Source organism: Vigna unguiculata, chromosome 3 (genome assembly GCF_037176805.1).
Source record: "Vigna unguiculata cultivar grain cowpea cultivar isolate G323 ecotype 2 chromosome 3, ASM3717680v1, whole genome shotgun sequence".
Lineage (NCBI taxonomy): Eukaryota > Viridiplantae > Streptophyta > Magnoliopsida > Fabales > Fabaceae > Vigna > Vigna unguiculata.
Window position 1 is genome coordinate 17,312,999 of NC_140794.1, and position 11,727 is coordinate 17,324,725.

Consider the following 11,727-nt stretch of genomic DNA (forward strand, 5'->3'; position numbering starts at 1 on the left):
GGAATTGTATGATATGCACATTTGCAAACACTGAAGTATAAAAATATCTGGATATAGTAGAAAACGAGGTACATTTTTTTTCACGACCCACACAAGATGAATACTTGGGATCTTGCTTCAACGTTTTTCCTCTTGCTCTATTGAATCTTACTCAGCTTATAACCAAAATGCATCCTTAGTTTCATGGATTGTTGTGATAGAATTTATTTCTCTGTTAAGACTCAAACTTGTCCACCTGTTGCAGCACCTGAAAGATGGTGATATTCTGGGATGGTAGGGGAGGGAGAGGTGGCATTCTCATCAATGGAGTCATCACAAGATCTCCGCCTCCGTTTGTGAGGTTATGATGCCTCTTTCGTACCCCTCGAGCTGGAGGTTCTGCTTCCATGGAAGTTGTTCTTTCCCCATCTCCGACGACCCTTGTTGTTTCTGTTCTCTTCTTTAAGCTTTCTGCAAACCTCTTTTCATGCATCCTTTCATCCTACAAAAATCACATTTATGTCAGTTTCTTCCCTCAACTTCCCATTCAACTTCAAATATGGAAGTACTCCTCATGCTCCGCGTTTCCTGAGGGCCTTTGGAACAATCAGTGAAACCAAACATAAAAATTAAAACATTCTGGTTCTTAACTTCCTTTTTTAACCTTTTCTACAGAAACCAATAATTAGATTCATCAGGATATATCTAGTTTTCATTAACTTCAATTATTTATCGTTTGCAGAATAATTCTGGATGTGTTTTAATAAATGAATAACTAAATGTGTTTTATTTATTTATTTAATACTCGAAAATATACAGCCCTTCTCTAACTAAAATAAACCTCTAAATCTTTTCCACTTGACATGGATATTTAGAAAATAAAATTGAGAAATGTTGTATAATACTTTCTTACTAATTTTTTAAAAATGTTATAACTATCTTGAGAGAATCAATATTAAAAATGTTTTAGGACAACTGAAATTTATTTGATAAAGGTCAAATATACCTTTGACGAACATCTTGCTAGATGAGAAATACATTATCTCCGTATACAAGATTTTTCTCCTTCTTTTCCTTTATTTTTCTTTTATGTTTCAAAGCAAACACCTGTGATACATTATGAGAAATATCTGCACGTACTAAGGGTCAATTAAGATACAAGTTCTTTTCTTTCAAAAGCTTCTAGCTTCCTGTTTTTGTCTTCGCCGTACTAAACCCTTAAAAGACATTCTCCACATCTGTATTCAGAGCTAGAAAGAGAAGCTCAGAAGGGTGTACCCCTACTCTAGTATATACGTCTTCCAAATATTTCAGGCCAAAAAATTTTATGTTTAGTATACCAAATTCTTGCGATATATAAAGTACATCTCCAGAAACTTTACATGTCGGTCCCTTAGCAAGCAAGAGACTATTACGAGCACAAAACTATAAGACAAATGCAGAAACAAGGAATCAACATGGGCACAAAACAAACATTAAAGCGAAGCTGCATTGTTTTTCCTTACCATGCAAAATCCCTGTTTGTCATGCCATCATATGATAAAATACTAAAGAACCAAAAAACATGTATGCTTACATTAATAACGGAAGACTCCGGCATTGGGCATTTTACCGGACGATCTTCATCTGGTGGCTCCATAGGGTGTTCAACTGGGAAAAAATCAGTGCTTTTTTCAACCCCTTGAAGATGATGAACTTCCATGATGATACTATTTTGTTGTTGTGTTGCACTGGCTTCATCTATCAAGCGAAACTCGCTCTCCTTTTGGTCCTAATATTTAAAAAGTTGTTTTGCGTAAGCACCACATGCTGAGTGTCACAAGAATATGGAAGAAGAAAGGAAGAAAAAAAAAAGAGCAAAGATTCTTCACCATTAACACATTCTCCAAATACCATTTTATGAGGGAATAGGTTGGAGAGAGAGAAGGTTTAAGAGCACTTACAAAATGATCCCCAAATGAAAATCCCATCAACATATGAGCTCATGCCAGAAGCTGAGAAAATGTTGGTTTGTCTGTCTGTTGTGTGTGTTTGTGTCTGTGAGAGCGAGAGAAAGAGAAAAAGATAGGAAAAGAGAAAGACAGCATAAAAAGGTGTAATAGAGCAGAATGAAAGAGAGAGAGAGGTGGCAATGTGGGATCACCTTGTACAGTTGAAGGGGAAGAAAGATTCCCATTGGGATTTTGCTACTGCTTTTAAAATTTTAACCTTTCGCTTTCTTTTATTTTTATTTCATTTTTTTAATTTTCATATGGGTCCTTGTCTCTTGGCGAATCAGAGGCATGGCTTTTCTTTTCTGCTTTGCTGCTTTTTAAGAAGGGTAGCAGTGTAGTTGGGTTGAAAATGTTGGTGTCTCTCTCTCAGTTTCTCTCTCTATCCCACACACACTTTCTGCTTTACTTGGATATTGCAAGAAGCAAATAACCTACAGATTTTGTGCTTGCTGCTAAGTTACATTACACCCATCGTAAAGAGCAAAATCAAAGCTTAGAAAATGAGATGTGGAGAAAGAGAAAGCGAGAGCCGAAAGCAAAAATATCGCGTCATTGCCATGACTTTAGTCTTCACACTTTTGAAGTAGCCGTTCGTTTATTTCGATGCATGTAACATTCATAAAGTAGTACGTATCATGTAACAGTTTCAATGTCAAGCTACAGCTTATTATGTACTATTCTTTTGAACATGTATAGTATTAACTCAGGAATACTTTGAACATCTTCAAGCTTCAACCATGAAAGAGAAGCTCTCATTAAACATAAAAGAATATACATTAAGGTTAAGTTGAAAAACAAAAATGAATTCAGGAAGCAATGAGAGCATACACCTCCTTAACCTTAAGATAAGAATAAAATGTAATTTCATGTAGATGTTGTATGAGATACTCTACTTTTAGGACGTCTTTCCTAATGTATTCGTTTCAAAAGTCGCATATCGTTAAAAAGATATATTGGGGTGTCATAATTTTTTTTATAAGTATATATAAGTTTGGAAGGATCAAATATATTGAAATTTAGTAAAATTAAAAAAATACTTTTATTTATATACTATTTTTTGTTTATGAAAAAAAGTTTGCGAGGGAAAGACCTTGTAATTAACAATGAAGTTTCTTCAATGTGTTTCAATATATGATCTATTATCAAACCATCATCACATAGATATACTAGTGAAAATCACTTTTTATAGCGAGTTTTTATACCAGGTCAACTTTTGATTTCTTTGCAGGACTTAGTAACAACAAGAGTGAGTGTTAAAGCTTGGTTGAAGAAGCTATTGAGGTTAAACACAAATTTGACCATATTCAGTAGCAAGAGATATTCAAGCTTTGTATAGAGTCTTTCCTAAGCCAATACTTTGATTTGTGAGTTCATTACTCATTACCCATTGTATTGGAATTTTGAATTTTGCATTGTAGAACTAAAGAAAAGGGTAACATAATGTAGGCTTGGGTTGCAACATTCTTGAGCCTTCTCTTGTGTTTTCCTTCTATTAGAATAGTTAATAGAGAGAAAAATACTAAGAGGCAAGAAAAAAGTATTGTTTATTTCTATTTTCAATTTTTTTAATTGGTTTATTTTTAGTTCTCACAAACAAACTTAGTTAGAATAATCATAACTTTAGATCTTTTATGAGACGAGATTCTTCCGTATATAATGATGATTTAAATATGTACTTGACTTACTTATTCATAGATGTCTTATATGTATTTCAATCCTACTTGAATGAGAATCTACTATATTTTAGTTCTTGAATGAATGCAACTTATCTTTGTTGAGAAGTTGTATATATTGTGAAGCCTCTTTAGAAGACATCTTCTAACTCTTGCAAGAGTGATCTCATTCTCAGAAGATTAGGTTGCAGTTGCATTTCATTGTCTTCTTCATTCCATTTTCACATACTCCAACACTTATTGAACAAATGTGCCACAGTGTATGTCATATAGGGTGAGGGAATTTAAAGTCTAGGAAGATATTCATCTTCCTAAAGAATATATAACATATTAGATTCTCATCCATTGTGAAGTACCCAATGAGATATTCATCTTTTCAAGTCTTATGACTTTTAACTTGTTAGCAACATAGAATATAATGACAATGAACTTCGGAGAACTTGTTGGCCTCAAAAGGTTGTATGTGAAGTTGCCACCATTGTTGCCCTCGCATGAGTCAAATAATGGAGTGTAAATAAAACGCAACACTTAGCCTCACCTCGCTCACTTCTATTTCTTTCAAACTTCACCTCTCCCCATCCCTGCATAAAATTGAAATCTGGGATTCCATTTAAATATTTTGAATTGAGGTGTAAACACCTCAATACATGGATTAATTGTTTGGGTTGTCGTGTGGTGGTAATGTTGAGTTCATAATTGAAGGATTGTGTGTTTGGCTATTTCTTAACACTAACTAAAAGCAGAGGTGTTGGTTTATGCACGCATCAATGGATTGGAGTTGGATAAATTTTATACACACAACAAATGAATATCAAGAGTGGAGTAGAACAATTTCTTGAATTTGCAAAGATGAATGTTTCGAACAATAATGGAAGATTCTATTTCTCATGTGTTAATTGTTTGAATGAGCGAAAACTACCAACTGAAGTTATTCGGAAGCATGTTCTTTGTGATGGTTTCCTAAAGAGCTACACAAAATGGACATGGTATTGTGAATTAATAAACATGCCGAGTGTACATGTGTTTAAAGCATAACTATAAAAAGTTGATTTGGAGATCGATGTCGGCTAGAGGAAATGACTCGTGATGTTGGCGATCATTCCTTAACGTGCTCATGTGTATGCCAATTTGTGTAGTGACACGGAAAAACCTCTGAATGCACTCAATATATTCGATTGTTAGTGATATTAAAATTGTTCAATGTGAAAGCATGAAATGGGTGGACTAATAAAAGCTTCACATAATTACTTGAGTTGTTGAGAGATATGATTCCTGAAGGTAACACATTGTAAACACACAATTATGATGCAAATAAGATATTGTGTTTGATGGGTATGTAGTAAAAAAAAATGCATGCATGCTTAATCATTTGCGTCTTGTACAAGAAGGAATATGCTAAGTTAGATCAATGTCCACAATGTGGGGTATCAAGATACAAAGAGAAAGATGAAAATTTTGAATATAATAATAAGGGTCCTTTTGCGAAAATCTAGTGGTATCTTCTTGTAGTTCCATAGTTGAAATGATTATTTTGTAATGCATATGGATGTACCATCAAATGGTTTTGCAATGGAAAAAAAAGTGATTTCATGTTCCCGATTTTCTCTGATGATTCAAGGAACATTAACTTTTGACTTGCTATATATGGAATGAATCCATATGGTAACTTAAGCAGTAAACATAATTCATGGCCTGTCTTGTTAGTGATTTACAATTTACCTACGTGATTGTGCATGAAACGCAAATATGTGATGTTATCCTTGATGATCTCAAGTCCAAGACAACAAGAAAATGACATTAATGTTTATTTAACCCCATTAGTTGAAGATTTAAAGATATTATGAGAGGAAGTTGTTGATATGTTTGATTTGGTGGTATGGTTCTTACGTAAGTGCATGGCATTGTTTCTTTAGTCGTGGGTCCCACTCTTTATTAGAGAATCTTTATCCATGGGTCCCACTCCTTATAGAGGTAGTCTTCATTCCTTTGGACAAATTACATCACGTGATTTTTGGGGTGTAGCCATTCCTTTCTTTAGTTTTTTTATGGGGTGATTTCAAGAATTGGTTTGTTGATTTTATAATTATAGTTGAGTTATCTTTGGGTTATTAAGTGATAAAAAAAATAAAGGTGGTGATATTATATAAAAGGTTAAACTTAAATATTCAAAATTTATTTTAGAGGGGTATAAATTATATTAAAATATTATATATATATATATATATATATATATATATTTAACGTTATATTTTTGTCTCATAAATATACAATTTAGGTGACTAATATGAAAGTGTGGTTTTGATATTTAGGATTAGTGTTTTAGTTAATTTATTATGTGGTGGCATAAAAAAAGTTACAGGGGCATGTTTTATTATGTATTGGCTGCATGTAGTTGACTACTTAGGTTGCTATTTTTCTTGTGTTGTTTTAACAATGGAACAATTAATATATTTCATATATGTATATATAAGAAAAGTAAAATAATATAATTGGTAACTAGGAGTGTTACCTTTTGATATGAAGTGAGATTCATGTAATTGGATAATTGAATATACTTGAAATTAAAATAAGATGCAGGCGATAAGCCACAAATAACAGGGTCACTAGGTGCATAGCACCTGGCGGTAGAAGAACACCATCAGGCGATCTGGAGTACGATTTTGCCTGGCGGCGCTTAGGCAGCGCCAAGCGACAATGTAGGGGTAGGGGTCCATTGTAGATGAATTTGCATGGATGATCTTGATAGTTGGTCAAGGATATGCTGGATTAGTTACGAGTAGGAAGGTTCATAACAGAGATTGGAAATGCATGTTTTATGCGGGCGGGGAGGTCCATATCTTTTGTACTCTTGTGTGGGGATACGAGCGGGGAGGTTTGTATGTTCCGTGCTCACACCTGAGGCTACTATGAGCGGGGAGGTTTATAGCAGGTGTTCACGCATGTTGGACTACGAGCGGGCAGGTTCGTAGAGTTGGACTACGGGTGGGGAGATTCGTAGAGTTAGACCACGAGCTGGTAGGTTCGTGGAAGCATGATAATCCCTAAGGACCAAGGTTGTGAATGGATCTTTGATCGAGATCGTACTCGACCAAATTAAACATGTAAATGTAATACTTAGTAGTTGAACCAATGTTGTCTCTTAGTGATCATCCTCTCATTCAAAGCCTTTCAGAATTACAATTCAACATGCGGTGGGGGGTTTGGCTGTTTTACAACTTCAACACACGATTAAAACGTAATTGCAAATTTGATTAAACAGTAGCAAAAACGACATTTATTCCTTGCACTAAATAGAACTTCACCCATCCCAGATTATAAACTAAATTGGTTTTGTTATCCCTCATGAAACTCGTCATTAACTAGCTAAGCAAACGTTAACCACGACTTCAACATGCAATTAAGCAGTGGATACATTCATGAATATGTCACAATTAAGCATGAACACAATCAACAAATTTCTCACTCTGAAAATTAAGCAAAAACAAATTGGATTCTTTAAACGCAAACGCAAATCCAAAACGAAGAAATAACAAAACCCAACCGAACAAAACATTAATCTCAAGGTTTCATTTCATTCAATGCAAGGAATCAATGCATACTAAAATTAGTTGCCCATGAAGGGGAAGAGAAGAAGACAAAAAACACAAATTTAAAGAGAGAATGTGCAGAAAATGTTACTATTTGCTCCAATGTGTGGAAGATTCAACAAAATGCATAAACCCTAACAATGGTGCTCTGCCAAAACGCAAAATCAGATTGTGGGAGAAGAGAGAGTTGCTACTACTCTAAGAAAACCTAAAAACACGTGGTCACATCACCACAATTGCTCATAATTACAAAACGGCCATTATACCACTCAGAATTACAAAAATGTCACTATGGGCTGAAAAATGGTGGCCTAGTGATGTGGACAAGCTAAATGACAAGGCATAGACGTGGCAATGATGTGAAAACTCTATCTTCATCTTAAGATTAATGTTCAAGCTACAAAATTTGCTCCACAAAATACCTAAAAACAATTAGAAACAAAAATTAGACCAATTAATGTCAAATTACTCAAAATTCATAATAATGAACCAATGAAGCTCAATTGTGAAAAATGCACTAACAAAAGATAATTAAGCATTAAACAACCCTCAAGATGGGCACAAAAAGGCAATGAAATAAGGAAAAATAATGAATCATCAATCTTTCTCATATAAGTTATGAGATTGGGGTGAAACTTCATAAAGGAGTTGATGAACTAAAATTGGTTAACATAACTGGGTGAGGGTTAAATTCTTATTATTTATTTATTGTGTTATTTTTCTTTCTCGACTCACCCTTCTTGTTTGTGTTTGGCGATGATCGTGTGACTTGTCACACGGGAGCAGATGAGAATCCAGGTGAGAACGTTGACGCTTAGAGATGGAGCAAGGAAAACCATGGGGGTTTCCTTTATGTTTGAATTATAGACATTTTGTAATGGGTCTTATTTATGTTTTATTTTCTATTAAGGATTCGTAGCGAGGATGAATTGCACGTGTTTGAACTTTTGCGCTATAAGTTTTAAATTTTCCCGCATTTTGGAACTTTATATATTATTTCAATTCCAAAGCAATTATATGATAATTGCTTTATCTAGTAATATCCACCTAGGGTGTTACAGGTACATTGTTGATTCCTTCAAGTTGCATGCCATGTTATTTTGTAAATCAATGACTTTCCAGCATATGACAATTGAAGTGGCTACAATACTAAGGGTTACAAAACATGCCCTATATATGAAGAAGGCATATGTCACCATCAATTACAACCTAGAAGGAAAACAATATTCTTTGGACATCAGAGATTTCTTAGTACAAACTATGCATACTATAAATTAAAGAAAGCATTTAATGGGTGTTAAGAAAATGAATTAGCTCTAATGGCTTTAAGTGGATTACAAGTATATGATCGTGTGAATGACATTGGGTTCCAACATGTTCTAAGGCATTGCCTTCATGTACCTTTATAAAATCTTCAAGCACCAAATCATCCAGACTATTTGTGCCAACAAGACCATCAAGAGATTACACATTTGAGGAAGCGTAGAGCGTAGATAGACACATGGTAAGGAACTCGAACTAATCTACTTTTTGAATGTTTATCAACATATTTTTCTAATCTTAACTTTAAATGTTTGGGTTGTAGGATTAGTTGGTGGAGCAAAGCACATAGGGATCTTTCACTCCCCAAGGGTGTGAGGACATATTGGTGGTTACCATTGGTTGTCCAGATTTGAGCCTCGTGCCAGATCTAGAATCTTCCTTGGTTTTTCGCCTCATACAAAAGGTTATATTGTTTTTTATCTGAAAAGTCATGCTATTAAAGTTTCCCGTAATGTTTTATTCTACGAGGATGTCTTTCCTAGTTGTTACAACATTAATGATACCATCAATGATGCTAATATTTGTCTCCATGTTAATGAGCCATGTAATTCTATTTTTGATTGTGATGACCATATTAAAAACTATGACAATTGTGAACAATCTGATAACAATATTTCTACTGAACAAACCACCTGTCCTGAAATACCTCAAAGGAAGTCTACTAGAACTAAGAGCATACCTTCATATCTTAAGGATTATCACATTGATTTGGCTTGCATAAAGATAACTAAATACCCTACTCAATCATATATATCTTTGTCTAGACTATCAACTCGTTTTCAGCAAGTCACTATTAGCATTGACAGTAATCATGAAACTAAAACATACAAAGAAGCTGTTCTCAACTGGAAGACTGCCATGGGTGAGGAACTAGCAGCTCTTGACCATAACAAGACATGGACCATTGTTGGTCTTCCAACCAACAACAATACTGTGGTATGTAAATGGTTCTACAAATTAAAGCACAAAGCTGACAAATCCATAGAAAGATATAAAGCGCGATTGGTAGCATAGGGATTCACACAACTTGAAGGTTTAGATTTCCATGACACTTTTGCACTAGTTGCGAAGATTGCCACGATACGTTTTATTCTTGTCATTGCTGCTATTATAATTTGGAAGTTGACTCAATTGAATGTCCACAACGCTTTTCTACATGGAGAGCTGGATGAAACCATTTATATGGATATTCCTCTTGGATTGCTCAATACAAAGCCTGGACAGGTTTGTCTTTTGCATAAATTTCTTTATGGTTTGTGCCAAGCTAGCCGACAATTGTATGCTCAACTTGCCTCGTTCCTTCTTAAAAATAATTTCAAATCATCTTTTGCTGACCATTCATTGTTTATACACAATATGGAAGGCAGGTTGCATAGACACCCGCAGGTCTGTCACAAGGTATTTGATTTACTTTGGAAACACTCTTATCAATTGGAAATTAAAGAATCAGAATACCATATCAAGAAGTTCTTCTAAAGCTGAGTATCTGGCCTTATCCCAAACTGTTTGTGAGGTCTAGTGGTTTGCCTACCTTATGCATGATCTCAACATACCCATGCTCCAACCTGCTGTGATTTTCTGTGACAATGCCTTAGCAATAAAAGTAGCCAACAATCCAGTTTTCCATAAGCATACAAGCACATAGAGATAGATTGTCACACCATCAGAGAGAAGATCCAACAAGGATTAGTGAAGCTCCTCTCTATCAAGACCAATCACCAACTTGTTGACATCCTTACAAAGGCTCTCCCTCTTGGTTTATTCACAAAACTCAACTCCAAGCTTGGCATATACAACTTGTTCTGCCAGCTTGCGGGGGGTCTTAGAGTTTAGTTTAGAAGTTCTTTGTTTGCTTCTTGCTTTACATGTGTCCGCTTTTCCTTGTGCCTAATGCTGAGTTAGCTTTTTTTGTATTGCTCTTATATAAAGGAGTTTTATTTCCCCTTTGTAACATTCAACTTTAATCAATACAATACCTTTTCACCTTCACAAATTCTCTGTTGCTTTCATCTATTATCATCTTCTTTTTCCCTGGTGCGAATATCATCACGGAGGATCATGATCCCTAACAAAAGGTTTCTTTTTTCATTAATAGAAAGGGTGCTATGAACATAACTATGATATGAAAGGAAAAATTCTGGTTTTGGTAGGATAAATTTGGAGTAAATGATTTAATTTGGTGATTGGCGATTTTATCACTCAAATGGGTTTTTTTTAAGGAAATTGAGATTTTAGAGTTTAATTTGACAACTTATAGTATTTTAATGATTGGAATCATGAATGGATACTTTTCAGTGCAAGAACCTTGAGAAAACCAAGTCGATAGGCCAAATTTTGTAGAGTTTACGTTTTGGACTGTATTTGGATTACATGGGGCGAGTTTATTTGTCATTGACCGACTAGAATAAAGTGAGTTCCTAGGTATATATTCGTTGGACAAGAAGAAAATAGTATTTTTCGAATCTGGTTCTTGTTGGGCAAAAAAAAATCTAGTCACTGGGAAACTACGTATGTTTTCTAGTTTGCGCAGTTGCGGTAGAATTGAGTTCCTTGCTTTGTTAGTCATTGTATGGAGCTGAAATTTTGAAAGCATATCTATAACATGTAGATCTTCAGTTTGACCATTTTGATCGTAGATTGGAGATATGAAGTTAAAGATAAATGCCACGCACGATTGTTGTTTTATTGAGTTATAATGATACTTTTTCTTTGAAATTTTGGTGCGATTATGTGCTAAGTTAGAGACGTTAGGCGTCGTCTAAATGGTATATTCAATGCAATATTTTAATGACGTGATTGTGATTTATGTGGAAGGTTGATAGTAAATATTATGAAATTGAATGTGTGTTATGGTGTACATAATGTATGCATGTTGAGATGATGATTGTGAAGTTTGGGAGTTACCACGAGTTTGACTTGGATTGGGTTGGAAAAAAGTAGTTTTTTTTTTTCAAAATGTAGATTAAATTGAACACAACTTACTTAATTCATGCTTAAACGAATTTGAGTTGGGTTGAAAATGGGTTGACTACCCATTAATAACAATCCTTTATTATTTTTTTACTATTTTTTAGTAATTTTTTTTATTATAACTATTTACTACTTCTAGTTATATAGATTGATAGTTTGATAATTTTAAATATAAAAATGTTGTTAACAAATATTTGAATA

At 34.3% G+C, this 11,727-nt stretch overlaps 1 protein-coding gene across 1 annotated transcript; it reads right to left on the reverse strand.

Moving 5' to 3' along the window:
- Positions 1-31: 31 nt before the first annotated feature.
- LOC114178634 (uncharacterized) lies at positions 32-2,081 on the reverse strand. The gene is made up of 3 exons (XM_028064650.2): positions 1,923-2,081; positions 1,556-1,750; positions 32-481 (listed from the first exon to the last, which is right to left on the reverse strand). The coding sequence occupies exons 1-3, from the start codon at positions 1,953-1,955 to the stop codon at positions 215-217; spliced, it is 495 nt and encodes a 164-aa protein (XP_027920451.1). The 5' UTR covers positions 1,956-2,081; the 3' UTR covers positions 32-214.
- Positions 2,082-11,727: the final 9,646 nt, after the last annotated feature.

Bases quoted from the DNA above. Each gene is read 5' to 3' on its own strand.
- LOC114178634 (XM_028064650.2), bottom strand. From the start codon at position 1,955: ATGTTGATGGGATTTTCATTTGGGGATCATTTT. The intron at 1,751-1,922 runs GTAAGTGCTCTT...TTTAAATATTAG, and splicing joins TTTCATTTGGGGATCATTTT to GACCAAAAGGAGAGCGAGTT. The intron at 482-1,555 runs GTAAGCATACAT...TGATTTTTGTAG, and splicing joins CGGAGTCTTCCGTTATTAAT to GATGAAAGGATGCATGAAAA.